The 21751-nt window shown below is 48.5% G+C and overlaps 1 protein-coding gene across 1 annotated transcript; it reads right to left on the bottom strand.

Moving 5' to 3' along the window:
* Positions 1–4061: 4061 nt before the first annotated feature.
* On the bottom strand, positions 4062–21674 carry PELP1 (proline, glutamate and leucine rich protein 1). The gene is made up of 17 exons (XM_084863256.1): positions 21389–21674; positions 17156–17220; positions 16674–16779; positions 14902–15051; positions 14607–14678; positions 9567–9626; positions 8924–9074; positions 8613–8742; positions 8381–8468; positions 7853–7941; positions 7658–7774; positions 7403–7550; positions 7095–7254; positions 6362–6417; positions 5993–6199; positions 4395–5858; positions 4062–4210 (listed from the first exon to the last, which is right to left on the bottom strand). The coding sequence occupies exons 1-17, from the start codon at positions 21635–21637 to the stop codon at positions 4118–4120; spliced, it is 3405 nt and encodes a 1134-aa protein (XP_084719382.1). The 5' UTR covers positions 21638–21674; the 3' UTR covers positions 4062–4117.
* Between the last annotated feature and the right edge of the window lie 77 nt (positions 21675–21751).

Raw genomic sequence — 21751 nt, 5'->3', positions numbered from 1 at the left:
TAATCTGTGTCCATGAACATAGAAAGGAGGGATCTCAAGAATTTGAGCCTGGCTGGTGTGGCTCTGTTGAGTATCAACCTTTGAACCAACATGTCAAAGTTTGATTCCCTGTCAGGAGCACTTGCTGGGTTTCCGACTCGATCCCTAGGGATGGGCATGCAGGCGGCAGGCAATAGAGGATTCTTTCTCCTCATTGATGTTTCTCTCTCTCTCTCTCTCTCTCTCCTTTTCTCTCTGAAATCAATTTTTTTTTTTTTAATTTTTAAGAATTGGAGCATTCTTGACCAGTGAACCTGCCTCCCCATAGTGAAGAGCAGTGTATGAAGAGAAACCAAGATGGCAGCCTAGGTAAGCACCTAAAATGCCACTTTGCACATCAATTTCAAAACAACAACTAAAAGGCAGAACTGACATCATCCAAAACCACAGGAAAGCTGACTGAGTGGAAATCCTACAACTAGAAGGAAAGAGAAAAGCTCAGGGACCAGAGGAGCCACAAACTTAGAGGTGACGGGTCAAGGGTCATGATGTCAGAAGGGTCATGATGTCTGCAAGTTTTTATGTGAGCCCACACACAAAAAAATGTGCACATATAACTGTATTGATTACAGACGTAAGTGCATAAATACAAGTCTATATGTAGCTACAGACACTATAAACGCTGACATGAGAAAATGTTAACAACTGCTTAACCTATGCAAAGGTGTTATATTGTTCTATTCTTCTAACTTTTCTATAGCCTTGAATTTTTTTTTAATAAATCTTTATTGCTCAGATTACAATTGTTTCTCCTCCCCCCTCCCCCCATAGCTCCCAGTTCCCACTCCACCCTCTGCCCTCACCACCCTCATTGATCTTATCCATCTGTGTATGGTTTTTGTCCAGTCTCTTCTGGTACCCCCCACACCCTTTCCTCCCCAATAATTGTCAGTCCGCTTACTTTCTATGCCCCTGATTCTATTATATTCACCAGCTTATTCTGTTCACCAGATTTTTAATTCACTTGATTTTTAGATTCACTAGTTGATAGATATTTGTTGTTCATAATTTTTATCTTTACCTTTTTCTTCTTCTTCTTCCTCTTCTTAAAGAATATCTTTCAGCATTTCATATACTAGTTTGGTGGTGATGAACTCCTTTAGCTTTTTTCTTATCTGTGAAGCTCTTTATGAGCCCTTCAATTCTGAATGATAGCTTTGCTGGGAAGAATAATCTTGGTTGTAGGTTCTTGCTATTCATCATTTTGAATATTTCTTGCCACTCCCTTATGGCCTGCATAGCTTCTGTTGAGAAATCAGCTGATAGTCGTATGGGTGCACTCTTATAACCAACTGCTTTTCTCTTGCTGCTTGTAAGATTCTGTCTTTTGCCCTTGGCATTTTAATTATGATGTGTCTTGGTGTGTTCCTCTTTGGATTCCTCTTGTTTGGGGTTCTGTGTGCTTCCTGTACTTGTAAGTCTATTTCTTTCACCAGGTGGGGGAAGTTTTCTGACATTATTTCTTCAAATAGGTTTTCAGTATCTTGCACTCTCTCTTCTTCTGGCACCCCCATAATTCTGATGTTGGTACACTTGAAGTTGTCCCAGAGGCTCCTTACACTATCTTCCAACTTCCTGGATTCTCTTTTCTTCTTGCTTCTCCAGAGGAGTGTCCTTTGCCTCTTTGTATTCCAAATCTTTGATTGATTCTTATGTTCCTCCAGCCTGCTGTTGGATCTCTGTAGAATATTTTTTATTTTAGTCAGTGTATATTTAGTTTCTAGTTTGCTCTCGTTAAATTTATCAGCCTTTTCTAGGAAATTCTTGAAAAACCTTATAACAGTGGTTTTGAACTCTATATCCAGTCTTTGGTTCTCCTCCATCTCTTTCGTTTGAGATCTATTTCCTTGATTTGGCATTTTCGCTGCTTCCCAGAGTTGGTAGGATCGCTTTGTGTTTGGTGTCCTATATGGCTCAGTGGGTCAGCCTCCCCGGTTACCTGAGATAGACACTCTTGGTGCTCCCCTTTGAAGACTGTGTGTACAGCCTTGTTGTAGTTAAGTCTTGATTGTTGTTGGTATCACTAGGAGAAATTGACCTCCAGGCCCATTGGATGTATCAGCTGTGTCTACTCTGGGATACCTTCTGTATAGGAGACAGTCTTATAGGATCAGATTTGCAAAATTGCAAAAGCCTCTGTACTCAGCTTGGATGGGGCGGAGTCTTAGGGCTGAGTTGACAGTCTTGGCTTCCAATCAGCCCTGCCCTTGTGCATGCGCCTCAGGCCTCTGCCTACTGCAGCTCCCCTTAGTTTCCGCCTTACCATCCAGATTCCCCGTGCAAGAACGTGGGTGCCCCACAGGCTCACCTGGAATTGGATTGGGTCTCTGTAGTCTGGAGCTTCTTACTCCTTTTGCTATGGAAAGGCCGAGGCAACTTCCATGGTCAAGCCTCTCTGTACATACTCTCTCGTGCGCGACTGTAGACTCTGCCCACTGCGACTCCCAGATCTCCCAGTCTCTAAGTAAGTTTCCAGGTGCCTTTCTCTACAGTCCGGACTCCACCAGTATGAGCCTGGGTCTATGGGGTTTTGGCCAGGGTTGGGGTTCAGTAGAGTCGGAAAGGGTTCAGTGCTATCAGGGACTTCCTTTCCCCACCTGCCAGACAGGCATTTGGCCGCCCCTTCTCTCTGTGCACGAGCATCTCCCTACCTCAGTGCTTTGCAGCTCCCAATCCAATCTGTGAGTCTCTCTCTCCTTTCTGGTTGTAGATTTCCCACTCCATCAGCTTTCCTGTGTTTCTGGATGATGTCCGTTCTGTCTTTTAGTTGTTTTAAAATTATTGTGCATCAGAACCCCAAACAAAAGGAATCCAAAGAGGACCACACCAAGACACATCATAATTAAAATTCCAAGAGCAAAAGACAGAGAGAGAATATTAAAAGCAGCATGAGAGAAACAGGTAGTTACCTATAAAGGAGCATCCATACAATTGTCAGCTGATTTCTCAACAGAGAAATATGCAGGCCAGACGGGAATGGCAAGAAATATTCAAGGTGATGAATAGCAAGAACCTACAGCCAAAAATAATCTACCCAGAAAAGCTATCAATCAGAATCGAAGGACAGATAAAGAGCTTCACTAATAAAAAAAAGCTAAAGGAGTTCATCATGGCCAAACCAGAATTATATGAATTGCTAAAGGGGGTTCTTTCGGAAGAGAAAGAAAATAAAGATAAAAATTATGAACAACAAATATGTAACTATCAACAAGTGAATTTAAAAAGCAAGGGAATTAAAAAACCTGATGAACAATATTAACTGTTGAATATAATACAATCAGAGGTATGGAAGGGGAGAGGACTGATGATTCTCAGGGAAAAGGGGGTTGGGGGGTGCGAAAAGAGACTGAACATAAACTGTGCACCTATAGATGAGGACAATGGGGGTTGGGGAAAGGGCAGAGGGTGGGGTAGGAACCTGGTGGAGGGGGGGGAAAATGAGTAACTTTTGTAATAATATGAACAATAAAGGTTTAAAAATAAAATAAAAATAAACTTTTAAAAAATTAAAATAAAATAAAATTGTTGTGCGAGACGGCAGCTTAGGTGCTTACCTAGGCCACCATCTTGGTTTCTCCAGCCTTTACATTTTTGAAAAAATAAATTGAGGGAAATTTTAAAACCCCAAGATTTCCCCCAAATTAGCTCAAACATCACTCCTCAGATTATACAGTTGGGACATCACTCCATTTTCTGTATTTCCAAGGTCCTTTCCTTATGCTCACCCTTCAAAAGACGGAGTGAAAGAATCATGGGCACCTACCTCCAGTCCATAGATTTCAATACCCTCACATCTACACCTCTAGGTTCATGCTCACACACGCACCCCAGCAGGGCCTGGAATATGTATTATAGAACTGCTTAAAGGGATCAGACACTGGCCAGGAATGTCCAAATCTCAAGAATGGGTAGGAAGGCCTAGGGTGAACTTGTCAAATTCCTGCCAGGGATGTGCTGACGCAGGCAGAAGGTGTGTGTGGGGTGCGGGGGCAAGACACAATTGTGGCAAAAGGCAGCAGCAGTGGTCCATGTCAAAGTACATAACTTTATTGGAAATGAGTGGGGGTGTGGGAGACGGCTAGGAATCAGGCTCCGTGACAGGTGGTGGCTTCTCGTCATCAGGGGGACAATCAATGAAGTCAGCCAGCATGGCAGCTGTGTCATCCTGCTCCTTCGAGGGACAAAGACATAAGATTCAAAACAGTCTCACACTCATACAGGAGTGGGGCAGACTTGGACACAGCCCTTCCCTAACACAAGCAGCTGCAACCCCTCTTCCCCCAGCCAGCCTCCCCCCCACCCCCCCACCCCCCACTTTCCCCACCCAGAGATGCCTCCCAGCCCAGCCCACTCACCTTTTCCTGGAGAGGGGCCGTCTCAGTCTCCATTTCTTCAGCTGCAGATGTCTCTGGTGGGGGGCGTACCTCATCACCCGCACCCTCAGTCCCCTCGGCCAGCACGGCTGGCGGAGCAGCACAGGGCTCCTCTTCCACTAGCTCCTGAGGTGGCGGCCCCGCTGCGGGGCTTCCCCCTTCCTTCTCCAGCTCCTCCTGGGAGGGCAGCACCTCAGGGGCCAGTGTGGGTGCAGTCTCAGCCCCACGCTCCTCCTCCGCCCCCTGCTCCTCCACTTCTAACAGCAGCCCAGGCTCTGGCTCTGGCTCAGGCTGCACCTTGGGGGACTCGGCGGGAGGCAGATCTGGAGGCACGCTGGTGGGTGGAGGTCCTCCTTCTTCTACCTCCCCTCCGGCTGAGCCAAACTCCAACTCTTCCACCTCTTCCAACTCTTCCTCTTCTTCCTCCTCCTCTTCTTCTTCTTCCTCTAATTCACCCTCCTCTTCCTCAAATTCTTCCTCAAACTCTTCCTCCTCTTCCTCTTCAAAATACTCATCCTCTTCTTCCTCCTCAAAATCTTCCTCTTCCTCCTCTTCCTCCTCCTCCTCTTCTTCCTCTTCTTCCTCTTCCTCCTCCTCCTCATCACTGCTGTTGATATTAATTACTGTCAAGTCTTCTTCCAGGGCTGAGGGTCCTCCCCCACTAGGAGTTCCTTCAGGCACCAACTGCGGTGGTTGGAGTGTCACAGGGCCAGGAACAGGAGGGGGTGGAGGGGGAGGGAGAGGCCCCAGGACTGTAGGAAGCTCTTCAGGCTCCTCCTTGGCCGGTAATGGAGGGGAGGTTGCTGGTGGCCCAGCTGGGGCAACAGGAGGTGGGGTGGTGTCTGAGGGGGGTGGGGGTGGCAGGGGCGGTAGCCCCTCAGGCACGATCACCACACTGTCATCAGAGTCGCTTTCCAAGGAGATCTCTACATCAGACGCCTCCTCCTTATCATAGTGGACAAAGGCTGGCCTGGGCATTTTCCCCCCAAAAGTTTCCTCTGGGGGTATCACCGGTGGGGGAGTGCCACTAGAAGCAAGGATGGGCTCCTCATTTGAGCCTGCCCGGTGGTTTTCAGGGCCAGGAAGGAGCCGCGGGGGTACAGACACCAGGCCTGGGACAGAGAGGCCTAAGTGGTTGGCTGTGGCTGGAGGTCCAGGACGTGCTGGAGGCACTGGGCCTGACGGGGGCACTGGGCCTGCGGAGGACATGGGGCCTACTGAGGGCAGGGGACCCACTGAGGGCACAGAGCCAGCTGAGGGCATGGGGCCTGCTGAGGGCAGGGGGCCCGGGGGATGAAAGGGTGGGGCCCTGAATGGAGACGGGGCCTCAGGAGGAGGAACTGGAGCAGGTGTGGGGCAGGTGGGGCCCACGGACTGCAGAGGAGGAACCCGGGGATGGGTCAAAGCAGCACAGGTCACCAGTGCTTCCGAGCAGAAAGAAGAGACCTGAGGAAGGAAGAGGAAGCAAGTGTGAGCATCAGGAATACAGGGTTTTATGGTACCAGAGAGGAGAGCCTGCCAGTAGCAGAAACAAAAGAACCCTCAAACCTAAGAGATGGACTCGGCCCGTCTAAAGTTACCTCAAGGTTGTCTTCCCTCTGGCCCAGGGAGAAGGCTTGCAGGGCACAGGCGAGAGGAGGTGGGCAGCGAGGAGAAGGCGCCAGCAGCAGAGCCAGCAGCAGACGGTACAGTTCCCGGCGGCAGCGGGCGCTGGTATATGGGGAGCTGGCTAGGACACTGCCCTGTTGCACACCCATGACCAGGGGCAGGACCAGATCATGCAGCCTCTGGAAAGGACACGGAGCACAACTAGGGACACCACCTAGACGATCCAACCCTTCTCCAGGGCCCCCTCCCAAGTTGCAATGGATGCTCTCCAGGGGCACAGCCCCTCACATGGGCAGGCAGTGGCCCCGCCCCAATCTCCATGGGGACCAGGCTCCACTAACCCTGTGAGTCTCCTCCTTGATAAGCGGCCCGCACATGAGGATGGTCCGGCTGAGGCCTGGGGAGAAGAACAGGTGTAAGAGGCCTGCTATTAACAGGACTGAGAGAAGGGCCTCTATAGCCCATGTTCACACAAGTCACTTAACTGCTCTAAGCTCGTTTCTCCACCAGGAAATGAGGATCTCGCTACACAGGGCTGGGATAATGTAGGTGCACTGTCAATGTGCATTTATCTATCTGAGAAGCACTGGCTCTCCTCTTCACATGGGGGGATAGGGGGGGGGGGCGGTATGACAGGCAGTGCAATACAGGGAACCCCAAGGAAAGTCACCCACTAACTTCAGTGATTGACTCCTTGTCTGCTTCCAGATTAGCACTTGTGTTGGAAGGATACCCCGCTGAGCGGCCTGCCTGGAGGGAATGTAAGCTCCACAGGCAGGGACTCACCCTTTGCCACAGCTGTCCTGGCACGTGCAGAGGATATCCAACAAGATAAATGAGACCCTGGGGAAAATATAAACGACCCAACCCTCGCAGGCACCATTCCCTCCCGCAGATTCAGGATTTTTGTCCCTGCCCTGGGAGCTGCATGGCTGCTTCTGCTCCTTTTGGCCCCTCTTGAAGCTTTTTTAGCCGGTTCTGCACTTATCCACACCCTCACTTGAACACCTGGTTTGGGGCTATGGCCCCAGCCATCCCAGCACTCTGCAGGTGCCGGGCACAGGCCTCACCCACCTCTCAGCGCAGCTGCACACACATCGCTGTTGGCATTGCCATCCCCCTTTCGGTGGCTGGGAGGGGCCGCAGCCTCCCCCATGTCCAGCTTTAGCTTCTTGGGGGCGCTGGGCTTCCCCGTCTGCAAACCGCCGTCAGGGCTCCCCCGGGGACTGCGCAGCTGGTGGTGGAGGGGAACACAAGTCACACTCACAGGCACACAGGAAGGCAGGACAGTGAGGAGACGGTGGTGCATGAGGCGGCTCACATGGGCCAGGTGTGCAGGATGAAAGCCCTGGCACAGGGGATGTGGGCAGAGCCTCACTCACCTTCAGGGCATCGGCTGGCGGGGAGATGTCACTGAGCAGGTGGGTGAGCAGGGCCTCTCCTGAGGCACTTGCCTGAAGCACTCCGGCCGAGGCACCACACACCTGCACCCACAGCTCTAACACAGCGTACACCTTGGTCCGCATGGCACTGTGGAGTGAGCAGGGCAGCTCATGAATGCCTCTCCTCCCTCAGCCCCCAGCCCACCTGCAGGGCCTCACCACCCTCTCCTCCTGATCCCCATCCTTGACGGTCACCTGTAAGGCTTCTCCTGGCCCAGAGCGACAGTATCCCTACCGATGCTCCAGGCATTGAGGACCTGGGGAAGCAGGCGGCTGATCAGGGCTCCAAAGCGCAAGAGCCGACCTCCACACCTGAGGCGAAGACACAACATGACCTCCATTCCCAGTATGTCCCAGTCCCTTCCTCACACTCTGCCCAGTCCCACTCACGCAAGGATGAGCGCAGAGAGCAGGTCCAAGGCTTCCAGGTGGATGGAAGGCAGCAGCAGCAACCGCAGGGGACCATCTCCGAGCAAGCTCTGCAGAATGGAATTGGCAAAAGCAGGAAGTGAGACACAGACAGGGAAAGGGAGACGGAGATGTGTGTGACTAAATACATATGGACACACCTGTAAGAAACCCACCCCGGCCCGCCTCTCCAAACAAGATCAAACCCCATCCTATAAAACAGAGTCTGGAAGGATGAGGGGAGGGGAGCTGCCCTCTCGCAATGTCCGGCTGGCCCCCTTGCTTGCCCTCCCCTCGGAGCATGTGCTACAGGAGTCCTCGCACAAGGACAGAGAAACCACTCTGTGCATGTGTCGGGAGAAGCACAAAGAATAATGGCAATCGGGTAGAAGCAAGGCGCTGGCCAGACAACCTCAGGGATGATATCATTTGGGGAGCTTCAGACCCCAGACCACTTTCCTGGTTGCCCTGGGTCCTGAGGACTGTGAACGGAGGACAAGCACCACTTACAATATTCTTGGCACTGATGCTGAGGGTCCGGCAGATGAAATCCAGGATTTCCTGCACAGGGATGGACACGGGGGCCCCAAACTCAGAGCTGGAGAGAATCAGAGCAGGGAGATCCTCAGAACTGGTTCCCCAGCATGTCTGGCCCCCCTTCAGCTCCTTCCTCATGATGCAGAAGACACCCCACATCAATCCCTCCTTCTCCAGGCCCATGCTCCCTCCAGCACTCGCTCACCTGAGCAGGAGCCCCAGGCAGCTGGCCAGACCGGAAAACCTTTGCCGAAGCCGGAAAAGGTTATGTGCATCAGCATCTTCTGCGGGGGAAAACAGCATCTCCACCCCAGGGCTGTCATACTGCACAGGAGCTGGACGTAAACACAGCAGCGTCACACTCCAGGGCTTTCCATCCCCTCCCTTTTCGTTTCTGGTGGATGACCCACCCTTCTGCCTAGAAATCAACGGTCCAACTCCCGGGGCCACCCTCCTGGTTCCCTGCTGCCACGCTCCCCAACCACTCTGCCACTGACTACTGGCCATGGTCCCTACCTGGTTCTGCTCCCTCGTAGAGAGCCCCTAGCAGACTGTGCAATGAGGCCAGCAGACTGTGTAGCTCCTGCTCCCAGCTCTCAGTGTGCTTCAAGCCCTGGGAAAAGCCAGCCCCCAGGGAGGGCAGCCGGGAATAACACTCACACGCCAACTGCAGAAGAAAGGTCAGAAGCTTGGTCCGATGGGAATCCAGCCCAGCCAGACACCCCCAGCGCCACCAATGCCAAGAAAAGGAGATCACAGACAGCTCTTAGGGAACATAGAAAAGGGACGATGGGGCAGAAGCATACAGATGTTGTGCCTCTTGAGTATGCCAGCCTGGAGGGACTTGGGAACATGGTCCAAGCAGTACCAAGAGAGAAATGCTGCCCGGCTGGCATAGCTGAGTGGTTGAGCGTCAACCTATGAACCATGAGGTTATAGATTGATTCCAAGTCACGGCACATGCCCAGGACCCGGCTCAATCCCCAGTTGAGGGCTGCAGGAGGCAGCCAATCAATGATTCTCTCTCATTGCTGATGTTTCTATCTCTCCCTTCCTCTCTGAAATAAATTTTTTTTTAAATTTTTTAAAGAGAGAGAAATGCTAAGAATGAGAAGTTCCAACTCATGCCCACGCTTTCATCTGCCTCCTTTTCCTTTACCTGCTGCAGCTGAGGGCTCAAGGCATCCACCCGAGACAGGAAAAATGAGGCCAGCTTGCCCTGTGTTGTGGAAAAGAGAAAAAGGCTGGTGAGTCAGCTCCAAGGGCCAGAGACATCCACCCTGTCCATTCCCAGCAGCAGAATCTAAGCCCTGGCCTTTTCTCTTTCCTGCAGACACAGGCAGCAAAGCATTCTACGGGGCATCATGCCTGGAAGCAGACATGCTCTCATGGGAGAAAGACATCCTGAAGGTCAGCTCTCAACCTCAGCCTCCCTGTCTGGTGGGGAAAGGGTCTGGCCTGTGCCCCACAGACATTATACTCCCTGCTGCCAATTTTCCCTCAAGCCAAAAGGTTACAGAGTGCTGGAAAGCAGCAAGCCCCACACCCAGCTCCCTACGGGCTTAAACAAGAAGCGGTGGTCCAAGCTGGGAGTTGAGGCACTAATTAGAGGGATGAGGGCAGTTCAAGGTCAGAGGGAGGGGAGGCCTCTGAAGAAGAACTGAGGCAGCACATCTCAGAGCAGTAACCTGTCAGTTGGCAAACATTTAGTCTGCCTGCTATGTGAAGGTGCTGGCAGAGAAGTGTTCTTTCTACCTGGGTCACAACGTGCCTGGGGGCAGAATCAAAGGGGCCTGTGAAATTGATGGGGGCAGGGGGAATGGTGTCATTTTCACTAACATGTAAGTAAAAGTTATTATTTATTTCCACTTTAAATGTAAACAAAAAGCCACAGTAGTATTAGCAGTACCTCTGGCTGTCTCTCATTTTCATTTCACATTATAATTGTAACAGGGTATGTTGAAATACCATTCACATGTATCACTAATTTGAAGTTCAGTAGTAGATATTAGCCTTGCTGCTAGATCTTGTTGTTTGACATAGGTATTCATGAAGAAGCACATACTACTCTATCACACTTTTTTAAAATATATATTTCAATAGATTTCTCTTAAAATTCTATGTATTTTATTTTATGAATTTAAGAAGGGGTCCATGGTATAAAAAGGGATAAGAACACTGAAGGAGACCGTTAGAAAGAAATGAGATGGGATTCCCACTTTCAGTGGGATGAGTCAGGAAGACCAGTATATGGAAATCCACCACCTGAACCCTCAGTAGCATTCACTCTACCGAGAGGGGGACAGAGGGAGGATCCAGAGGGAGCGATCCTAGGAGGCAGGACTAGGGAGAGCAGGGCTGAGCTGAGTGTAAAAGAAAGGGGAAAATCCCTAGGAGACCAGAGAGGGGAAACATTGCTGAGAGCTACAGACCCAGAAGATGCCAAGGAGAAGAGGCTGAGGCCTTAAGTCCCAGCCTAGAAAGCATGGGCTTTGGGGAAGGGAGGGTGGGAAATCACGAATCTCAAGACAAATCAGCAGGGGCACCAGACACGTGGCAGGGGGCTTATGGGAGCAAAGTAAGAGCAGAAGCCTGTCAGTCAGTGTGTGGTTAGGAAACCAGCCCTCCAAGGACTCACTCCCACTGACCTGTGGCAGCAACCACTGAGTTGCCCACATTACACTTTGTGATTCTCACCGACCACAAGACAAGCACTGTTACAGCTGATACCAGGATAGAGACGAGGAACCACTGCCCTTGGGACCTGGACAGCACTTTCATGTCAGATATGGTAGAACTCAGAGCACTTCAACCCAAACACAGTAACCATCCACAGGTCTCCTGCCTCACCGGCTTCTCCCAGGAAAGGATTTCTTAGAGACCTGCCAGAGCCCCAACTATAGGGGCACTCAGCTCACACTTTTCCTGAAACTCTGGCTCCAAAAGCTGGGCTGAGGCCAACGAAAGTCTGTGCATGTGACTGCAATAAGCCAGGGCTCGGACCACAGGTGACCTGTGCCATGGCTCACTTCAAATATTTCACTTGGCATGCAAGCGCACAAGCACACTCCGGGTATCTCTCAAGAGAGGGGTTAGGCCTCCCACTAATTCCTAGGAACTACTAATGGATTTTTCGCAGAGTTGGGCCTCTTACTGATTCCAAGGAATTCGTGGGGTTAGGCCTTCCACTGACTCCAAGGAATTACTAATGGATTTTTCGCAGGGTTAGGCCTCTTACTGATTCCAAGGAATTCGTGGGCTTAGGCCTCCCACTGCTTCCAAGGAATTACTATCGGATTTGGCGAGGAGAGGCGAACCCTCTCCAGAAATAGCCTCATGGACTCAGAATGCTCGAGATACACCATTCAGGAGGAGTAACCCTGAGCTTGGAGACTGCAACTGCCCTGGGAGCTTCTGGAGGATGGGACAGAAAACAGATAAACTTTCCAAAATGGCAAGTATGTTTCCTAAGATTTTCTCAGTACCAACTGCCCCTAGGGCCTTTGTACAAAACATTCTTATCGAACATGCTGGCAACAAAGACAAAATCCTCAACACCCTCAACAGTGAGAAGTTCTTCAGGTGACATGTCACTCTTAAAGACATAAAGGCATACATATCCTGTTAACAACATATGAAAGCGTTGTTGGTTTGGAAAGGACACTCAAAATGCAGGCCGTAACTTGAAAAACTACACGTCTGGCTCTAGCTGGTTGGGCTCAGTGGATAGAGCGTCCACCTGTGTACTGAAAGGTCCTGGGCTTTATTCTGGTCAAGGGCACATGCCCAGGTTGCAGGCTCTATTCTCAGTAGGGGGTGTGCAGGAGGCAGCCAATCAATGATTCTCTCTCATCATTGATATTTCTATCTCTTTCTCCCTCTTCCTTCCTCTCTGAAACTTTAGAGGGAAGGCAGGACAGGGTTGAAACAGGTGAGGAGTTGTAAGAGATCAACCACAGGACTTACACGCATGCATATATGCATAACCAATGGACACAGACACTAGGGAGGTAAGGGCATATGCTGGGGGGTGAGGGTGGCTGGCGAAAGGCCAATTGGGGGGAAAGATACATATGTAATACTTTAAATAAAGAATAAAAATAAATAAAACTACGAGTCTGACAAAAGAGCATAAATTATAAATGAATGTTCCTGACCACTCACAACGAAAATTAAGAAGCACAAACAGAGAAAAACACTTGGCATTCTAGCCTCCCAGACTATTCAAATCTTGACCCTGAAGTTACAATACTCCCACTTTCATGGGGAATGCAGGCAGATACAGACAACCCCAAACCGGGCTGAATCAAAGCAGACATTTGCAGTAACACCTTACAAACTTTGACCAGTGAGGGGTCAGGGACAAAGATCTGTCGAGCCCATGTAATTTGATAATTTTAGAAGGCAGGCAGTTTTTACTAAACTTGATAAAACTTTAATAAAAAAATAAAAACCACAAAGCTTTAGTAAAATCCACGAGTTACTCCAAATACCTTCTTGACAAAAGTCTTGCCCTGCTCACCCGAAGAGTCTACTTCCTGTCATTAGTGGCATTCACATGAAAATAAAGAATCAACAAGGACAGGACTCCATGTTCTCTGAGGAGCATCATCTGCTCGGGGACTTTTCAGATACAACTAACCACCCCTGCAGACACCACCCCCAGATCACAGCATGCATGCACAGCGCTCCCCATCTGGCTCACAATCCTTCTCAAGCCACTAACAACTGATCTGAGCTGGTGTTAGTGCTGAAGCCTACCTGCCAATCCTGTCTATGTTCTTAAAAGCTTCTAGAGAGTTTAGTGTGTATGTGTGTGAGAGGAGGAGTGTGGAGAACAGGCTTTAAAGGCAAACAGATCTGATACCAACCTTGAGTTAAGTTAGTTAAACACCTGTGGGCCTGTTTCTTGGTTAGTTTGGTGACACCAACTCCACACAATGACTATAATAATAAAATGAGACGACAACTCAGACACTCGACAGAGAGCCTGGCACATTGTGGGTACCTAATAAATACCAGTTTCCTTACCCTTTCTTTTACTTCCTTGATTTGGTCATAGAACCAGGTGAATTTACTTTCAAGATCATTTGAATGGCAAACTCCCCTCTAATTGATAGTACTGATGGCTCGTACAGTTAACCACATCAATTATACAAAACAATTATTAATCTGATGCTAATTCCAGTTCTCTATATAAATTTTGTGCTTCCATCTGAGTAAGATGCCCAATGGTTTATCAAACTATGAGTATAAAACAGAGAACATTTAATGTACAGGAGAACACCTATTTGTTCTTAGGTATTAGTTGACATCCAATTATACTGCAAACAACAGATGTGCCAATTATAAAGGGCCTTTAACTGTTACTGCTTTGGCAGAATTTATTCAAGTTAGAGTTGAAAACAAAGTTAAGCTGAGACCAGTTTGGCTCAATGGATAGAGCATTGGCTTGGGGACTGAAGGGTCCCGGGTTCAATTCTGGTCAAGGGCATGTACATTGGTTGCGGGCATATCCCCAGTAGGGGGTGTGCAAGAGGCAGCTGATCGATGACTCTCTCTCATCGATGTTTCTAACTCTCTATCTCTCTCCCTTCCTCTCTGTACAAAATCAATTAAAAAGAAAAAAAGAAAACAAAGTTAACTTTTTCACTGACCTCCTCTCTTACCTGACCCACATCTCCTATGACCTACTAATGCTCATTAGTACAACATCTTGTATGGATCATGGGGGAAAGGGTAGGGAAGTGACTAAGGGAATTTAGTCAGGAATATAAGACAACGTGTTGGCGATGTTGTTACAAGGAAGTAATAAATCAGGAAGACTTCCTGGAGGAAATTACAAGTTTTAGGAACAAAGTAAGAGCAAATGGCAGGAAAAAAAGAGGCAGGGCACTCTAGAGGTACAGAGGAGGAGGGCAAAAAGAGGAAGGAGCCCATGGCTAAGAGCCTGGGCTTCAGCATCAGATCTAGTTTCCCATCTCTATTGATCTTAGGCAAGTTAATTTCAATTTCTTCATCTGTGATGATTAAATGAGATAATGCATGTGAAGTGCTAAGAGGTGGTATAATTATAGCTACGGCGATCAATGATAGAAAAATCAGAAGACAGGTGCTTAGAAGTCTCAGCAATAGCATCTGAGGTGAGAGCGCTACTAGGCTGAAGTTGGTGGGAAGAGGAATTTCCATGAATACTTACTTTGAGGGATCCACAAGCCCGAGGAAAATAGGTCATACATGCCTTCATTCCCTCCAGTGCTGAGAGTTCACACTGTGGGCAGAAAAGTAAGGAAGAGATGAGAGTCCAATGCCCCCATCTCCACCCACAACCTCTCAAGGTCCCTCCTCAGACACTTCTTCTTGGCCCTTCCTTCTCCTCACTTCTCTGATCCTATTCCCCAATCACTTCCCATCACATTCCTTAATCCAGGCGGTCAGAGTAAGGCAGGCATTAAAAGGGGCCAAGGGGCAGAGGGACTGGGCAGGTGTCTCACCTCTGGCCTGAGGCCCAGCAGGGAAGTGAGAAGGCCAGGGAGGTGGTTCATGGAGATGTCCCGGAAGAGTGTAGGAAGCTGGGCTGCATATCGGAGCAGGTCCCTCAGAACCACCACAGCCAAATCCATCGTGGCAGGTGGGTCCTGGGACTAAAAAGCAACAACACCCATGCTTTCAACCTCATCTTCATGGTCACCAAGAGGAGGAATGACAGGTATGACAACATGCAGCTTTTGAGAAACGCCACAGTTAATGTCAACATTACCATCAGATCCACTAGGAATAGAGTGCATTAGAGACATGGAGTATTCAAAAGTAAACTATTTGTCTATAGAAAAAACGTGTTTACATTTTCGTTTTAGGGGTATTTGGGGTCCTCAGAATTTGTTTGGGGGATGGTGAGAGAAACAAATCCACAACTGAAAGACCTAACTGGAAGAGCTCAAGAGCTTGATTATCCCATATTCTACCTCCCTTCAGTGAAGAGCACACCCAGCCTAAAAAAAAGTCTCAGCTGCAACAAAATCACTGCACCTCTAAGCTAGTTCAAACCTACCCTGGAACTCATGAAGAAAAATCGGTTTGGGTCCTAACTCGTTTGGCTCAGTGGATAGAGTGTCTCAAGAGTCCCAGGTTTGATTCCGGTCAAGGGCATGTACCTTGGTTTTGGGCACATCCCCAGTGGGAGTGTGCAGGAGGCAGCTGATCAATGTTACTCTCTCATCGATGTTTCTAACTCTCTATTCCTCTCCCTTCCTCTCTATAAAAAAATTAGTATTTTTAAAGAAAGAAAAAACGGCTTGGGCCTGGCCAGTGTGTGCAGTGGTTAGAGCTATGTCCCACACACTGAAGTGTTGTGGATTCCATTCCTAGTGAGGACACATACCAGGTTGTGGGTGCATGCATGAGGCAACCAAACAATGTTTCTCATATCGGTGTTTCTTTTTCCCTTTCCCTTCCTCTCTCTCTGGAATGCATAAAAAAAAATGTGCCCACCCAGCCAACATACCTCAGTGGTTGAGCGTCGACCTATGAACTAAGAGGTCGAGGTTCAATTCCAGGTCAGGGCACATGACCAGGTTGCAGGCTCAATCCCCAGTGGGAGGCATGTGGGAAGCAGCTAAATGATGGTCCACAAGCTAAAAATTATTTTTACATTTTTAAAGCGTTGGCAAACTAACCAAGAAAAAAACAACAGGCAACAGAAACCATATGTGGTTCGCAAAACATAAAAGATTTACTACCTGTGAACATTTACTTCATAGAAAGTTTCCCAGCCCCCGAGCAAGACTAAGCACCATGAAGCAGGTCCGCGTCCATCTTACCACTGTCTCCCAGAGCTGAGCACGCAGCCTGCCACATGTGCTCAGAATGAAGATGTAAATGAAGATGTCATCAAAGATGTAAAAGTAGAAAAAAATTAAAATGTTGAAAGAGAAAGAAAGGAGTGGGCAAGAAAAAAAAAAATCAAACACCTGGAAAAGGTAACTTTAGAAATGTCACTACTAAGAAAAGCTAATGAGGAAATGAAACAGTCAGAAGTTACAGTGTGTGAAAGGTCAGATGAATTAAAGTAATTCAGTAGATGAAAATATCAAAAAGCTTAAAAGGACTTCCATTTGAAGCTTATCCTCCCTCCTATCAGAAAACTGCTAATGATTCTGTCCTCAGAACTAAATGTGCAAGCCACAAAGAAAACACCACATCCCGAATGGAGAATAAGGAATGGTAGGGGGAGGGGGCGGAGTCCAGGCAGCGGCTGAATCCTTACCTGCAAGACCTGCTGAATGCTCCGAAGCCAAGAGACACAGTGCTGCTGGAACATCTCTGTGGAGCTCTCCCCAACCAGCAAAGACAGCAGACAGAGGCCCTCAAACCTGGTAAGAAAGAAGTGAGTGATAACAAGGTGGAGGCTAGACTTCAGAGAAAGCTATTTATTGCTCTTTCACACTCACTGGACTAGACCTACAGCAAGACTTCACCTCCAATCACTGTGGTTTCTAAATCCTGAAATACTCAGAAGACTTGGGGTGAGGTACAGGCAGCAAGGAAAGGGAACAGAGATCATCACAGTCCCAGGCGGGGCTGGAATCGGTGAGATTCAGCTCAAGTGAGTTCATGAAAGAATGACACTCCCAGCCTCCTGGGAGCGACCCTCTTGACGAAATGGGAGGACAGTAATGGACAGATGTATAGCTCACTGCCTAAGGAAACATCCTTCTGGAGGGAAGAAAAAAAAGGTTAAAGACTTACCGAGTTTTGATAGAACTGAGACGAGCATTACTGAGACCCACCAACGCCCCAACAGCTGAAAGATTCTAGAAGAAAACAGGGAAGTGAGTCAGGAATAGGATGCTAAAGGTGCAGAATTTCTCCAAGCCCTGCCGTGTCCCAGTATCCATGAAGCCTTTTCTGACGTCCCACCTCCTTTGAGGATAAAAGACCATTTCTCTAGAGGCCTCAACCTTTGTCCTATTTTCAGTAGGTGACACATATAGCATACTGGTAGGAGGGGCAGAGATGTGCAACAGGCTGGTCCCACACCACATGTGTCCTGCAGACTCTCCTCAAAGTCATGTCTTGCTTGATCCCTTCTTTTACTGTCCACCCAACAAATTAGTGCTCTACAGAGACAGCCCCACTCATCCCAGCTACCAGACCTCAAAGACAGGTCTGCTTCGCCCGAGTATCCCTGAGCAGCACCTAGCAGAGGACACTGAACTCACCTGTTTCCCTCCCTCCTTCACCCCCAAATCCCCCTCCTCCTGTCCCCGGCTTCCTTAGACCTGTTAAGAATGCCAACATATGCCAAAACCGGTTTGGCTCAGTGGATAGAGCATCGGCCTACAGACTGAAAGTTCCCAGGTTTGATTCCGGTCAAGGCCATGTACATTGGTTGCGGGCACATCCCCAGTAGGGGGTGTGCAGGAGGCAGCTGGTCAATGTTTCTCTCTCATCGATGTTTCTAGCTCTCTATCCCTCTCCCTTCCTCTCTGTAAAAAATCAATAAAATATATATTGATATTTTTTTTAAAAGAATGCCAACGTAGACTTCTAGTCAAAATGGTGTACAGTAAGTAAATGCTATACTCACCTCCTCCCATGACCAAATCAAAATTACACTAAACTACAGAACACCCATCATTGAGAACAGCCTGAAATCTAACTGAACAGAAGTCCGGTAACTAAGGACATACAGAAGAAGCCACACAGAGACTGGTAGGGGGGTGGCGCAGAGATGTGCAACAGGCTGGTCCCACAGCCACGTGTGGCAATAAAAAATCTGAAGAGGTATCTCAGCTGCAGAGGTCCCTCTCTCCTCCCTCCCTCTCTCCTCCTTCCTCTCTGAAATCAATAAAAGTATATCTTTTAAATAAAATAACCAGTCTATCTCAGCTCACGCTTCAGAGTTTCCTAAAATCTCACAAAGGTTCACAAATCCCAAACAAGCAGAAGCTGGCTTCACCATGCGCCAACTAGCTAAGCAGCCCAAACACAGCACCAGCAGCACCTAACCTCAGCTTATAGCTTAGCCTCTCCCAGGCACCTCCAAGCCCAGCGCAAATGGCAACCATCTGCACATCCCTTTGTAGCTCGTACCAGGTGGCTCTGAGCAGAGCACAAGCAGCAGCTAACCTTGGCCTGCACCTCCCAAGAGACCCCAAAACAATACATCCAGTGCCAGTGCCAGGCCACATAAGAGAACCACCCAACCACCTCTAGAAATGACATACTCAGAGGGCACACCCAGCAGGCACCAGTACCCTGATAAAAGCAAATCCTGCTCCACAGGGTTAACCCCTGCACAACGGCTCCTCCACTATAGTCACAGACAGTCCTCATAATCAATCAGCCTGAGGATTAATCCATCTCACTGATGTGCCAACAGTAATCAAGGTGGAACTACAATTCACAAACAACCCACACAAGGGACACACCTAGAGCGTCCAGCTCAGGTGACCAGGGAGACTGTACCACTGGGCCCCACAGACACTCCACCAAGACCAGGAGACATGGTAGCGCCACCTACTACATAGAAACAGAGAGGGAAGCTGCCAAAATGAGGAGATAAAGAAGCATGTCCCAAATGAAAGAACAGAACAGAGAAATTCCAGAAAAATAACAAAATGGCGACAAGCCATCTACCAGATGCAGCGTTCAAAACGATCTCAGTGAGAATTTCAACAAAGAGATTATAGAAAGTAAATACAGAAAATATAAAACGAATATAGAAGACATAAAAAAAGAACCAGTCAGAAATTGAGAATACAGTAACTGAAACAAAAAAATACATTAGAGCCGAAACCGGTTTGGCTCAGTGGATAGAGCATGGGCCTGCAGACTGAAAGATCCCACGTTCGATTCCGGTCAAGGGCATGTACCTTGGTTGTGGGCACATCCCAAGTAGGGGGTGTGCAAGAGGCAGCTGATCGATGATTCTCTCTCATCGATGTTTCTAACTCTCTATCCCTCTCTCCTTCCTCTCTGAAAAAAATAAATAAAATATATATTTTTTAAAAAAACTAGATTCGCTTTAACTTCCTGCAATCCTTTAAAAAAAAAAAAAGTACATTAGAGGGAATCAACAGATCATAAGAAGGAGAGAATCAAATCAGCAATTCAATTCCCTGTCAGAGCCTATGGGAAAGCAATATTGGTAATTAAGCCTAGGTGGATGGACCAATCAACAGATCTCTTTTTCTCTCAAGTCACCACGCCTATTCACTTACCTTCATTACTCTTCTCCACTAGACTAGAATTTCTCTCAAGAAATTTGTCTTGCTTATCTAACCTAAAGATGAGGAATAGTAGCTAACACATAACAGATACTCAATAAATGTTTACCGAATGAAAATCTGTGGGGAAGCAAGGGAAACCATACAGTCCCATGTACTGAGGACCCAATATCAGAGACACAAGGAGAAAACACTCAAGGCAAGATATACTAAAAAAAAAATGTGATACATGCAATATTAAATATTAATATTAAATAGCTTCCCACATCACCTTTAGCTTCTTTACTCAAAATTCTACTAGACTTTTAGACATTTAGAGAAAATAAACAAGACATTAAATTCATGTAGCTCGCCTTGAGGGAGGAGGGGAAAACTTGAAAAAGATGATGAAAGAAATCATACGTACATAGGCAGGATATATAACATTTCAGAAATACTTAGGAGCATGAATCAGGGGAGGATTTAGAAGGAAGAGAAAATATGTAATCAGCTCCTGCTTCTAAAACTGGGCTGAGACAGCAGAGGCACAGTTTTGTTACCCTCAACAATGAGGAGTAACGGTAATACAAGTAATAAATGAGGTCATCCCTCATTCAAATAAATTTGAAGCTAAGATAATAGGACTACCCAGCAGATTGTGACAACCCTCTTCCTGGAAGGAAGCATGGAGCTTGGAAGGTCCCATAACAAAGGCTGGGCAAGAAAGGCCTCTTGAAGCATGGGTAGAATTTGGGGCAAGAGATATGAAAGGAACACCTTCCATAGGTTAGACATGTTATATCTTCTTAGAATCAGTGGCTTCACCTGAACAAGATGGGGTTTCAAGCTAGAATGGAAGCAATGACAAAGATACGGAAAGGAGTGGACAGATGCAAAAACTACTCAGAGGAAAAAATCAACAGGACCTAATTACCGTGCATATGGAGGTGTGTGAGCAAGAAAAGAAAGTGTTTAGGATGGATGGCATTTGGGTTTCTAGCTTGCAGAACTGAATGGGTATTAGATTCTACTCTTAGTATGATCCAAAGAACCCTACCAAACCCGTCTAAAAAGCTCTACATGATCTGTCCACTACCGACCCACCTAGCACCCACTCTCTTCCCCTCCACCTGAGAGAACCCAGGCACAACTCCCTTCTTTTCTGCTCCCTCCTACCACAGGGCCTTCCCACGTGACCTTCCCCCGGACTGAGCCCCTCTTCCCATTTTCTTTCCCTACCAACCCCTACTCATCCTTGGGGGTCTCAGCTTAAACTCCAGTACCTCTAACCTAATACTGCTATACAATGCTGTGTTTTGTAACATTTCGTTCATCACCAGCACATCTACACCTGAAGCATCCAGTACTTGCCAAGCTTGGAAGGTCCTCAGAATGAGTTCAGTTAAGTATTTGTTAAATACACATCCACTCGGCAGGGGGGGAAAATCGCAAAAACATATATACTCAACTGAGGAAAAAGAAGCTAAAGATCATAGATCTAGCGACGGGGCCTGGAATGGAACCCATTCGTGTGTGACTACCAATAGCCTAGCAATGGAGAAACGAGGCCCATATTTTCCAGTTTCTCCTCGTGGCTGAAAAAGGCGAAATACGTGAATTTCGTGCAGACGGATACCCGGACTCGCTTTCTGCACCCAGCTCTCCCTCCCTCCATCCACCTGACTGCTGCAGCTGCAGCTCGGTGAACCAGGCACACAGATGCCGCTCCCACCTCCCACCAGGGCCGCCCACCCGCCGGTCACAGACTCACCTGGGCCCCGCCCACCGTCCCATGCAGCCGCAGGAGGCACATGAGCCCGGGCAAATGTGGGGCCGAACGGGCTGGGGGATGCACGGGAGGAATGGTGGACCCCGCTCGCGGCTGCAGCAGCCCGGACACGCTCTCCAGCAGCAGCATGCGGAGGCGCGGGCCCGAGCCCACCGCCGAGAGGCCCCCGGCCCCGCCGGGAACCCCCGCCGCGGAGCCCGCAGACGGCCCACTGAGAACAGCTGCGGCCATCTTCACTGGGCTCTACTGGCGGCGTGGCGCGGCGCGATGACGCAAACACTCCGCGACACACGCGACGCACGCCTGCGGGGAGGAGAAGCAGCAGGACCACCTGGGAAGCACGGA

The sequence above is a fragment of the Pipistrellus hanaki genome, assembly GCF_964339955.1.
Source record: "Pipistrellus hanaki genome assembly, chromosome: 16".
NCBI lineage: Eukaryota > Metazoa > Chordata > Mammalia > Chiroptera > Vespertilionidae > Pipistrellus > Pipistrellus hanaki.
Note: the sequence above shows the minus strand (reverse complement) of the source record. Positions and strands in the feature narration are given on the sequence as shown.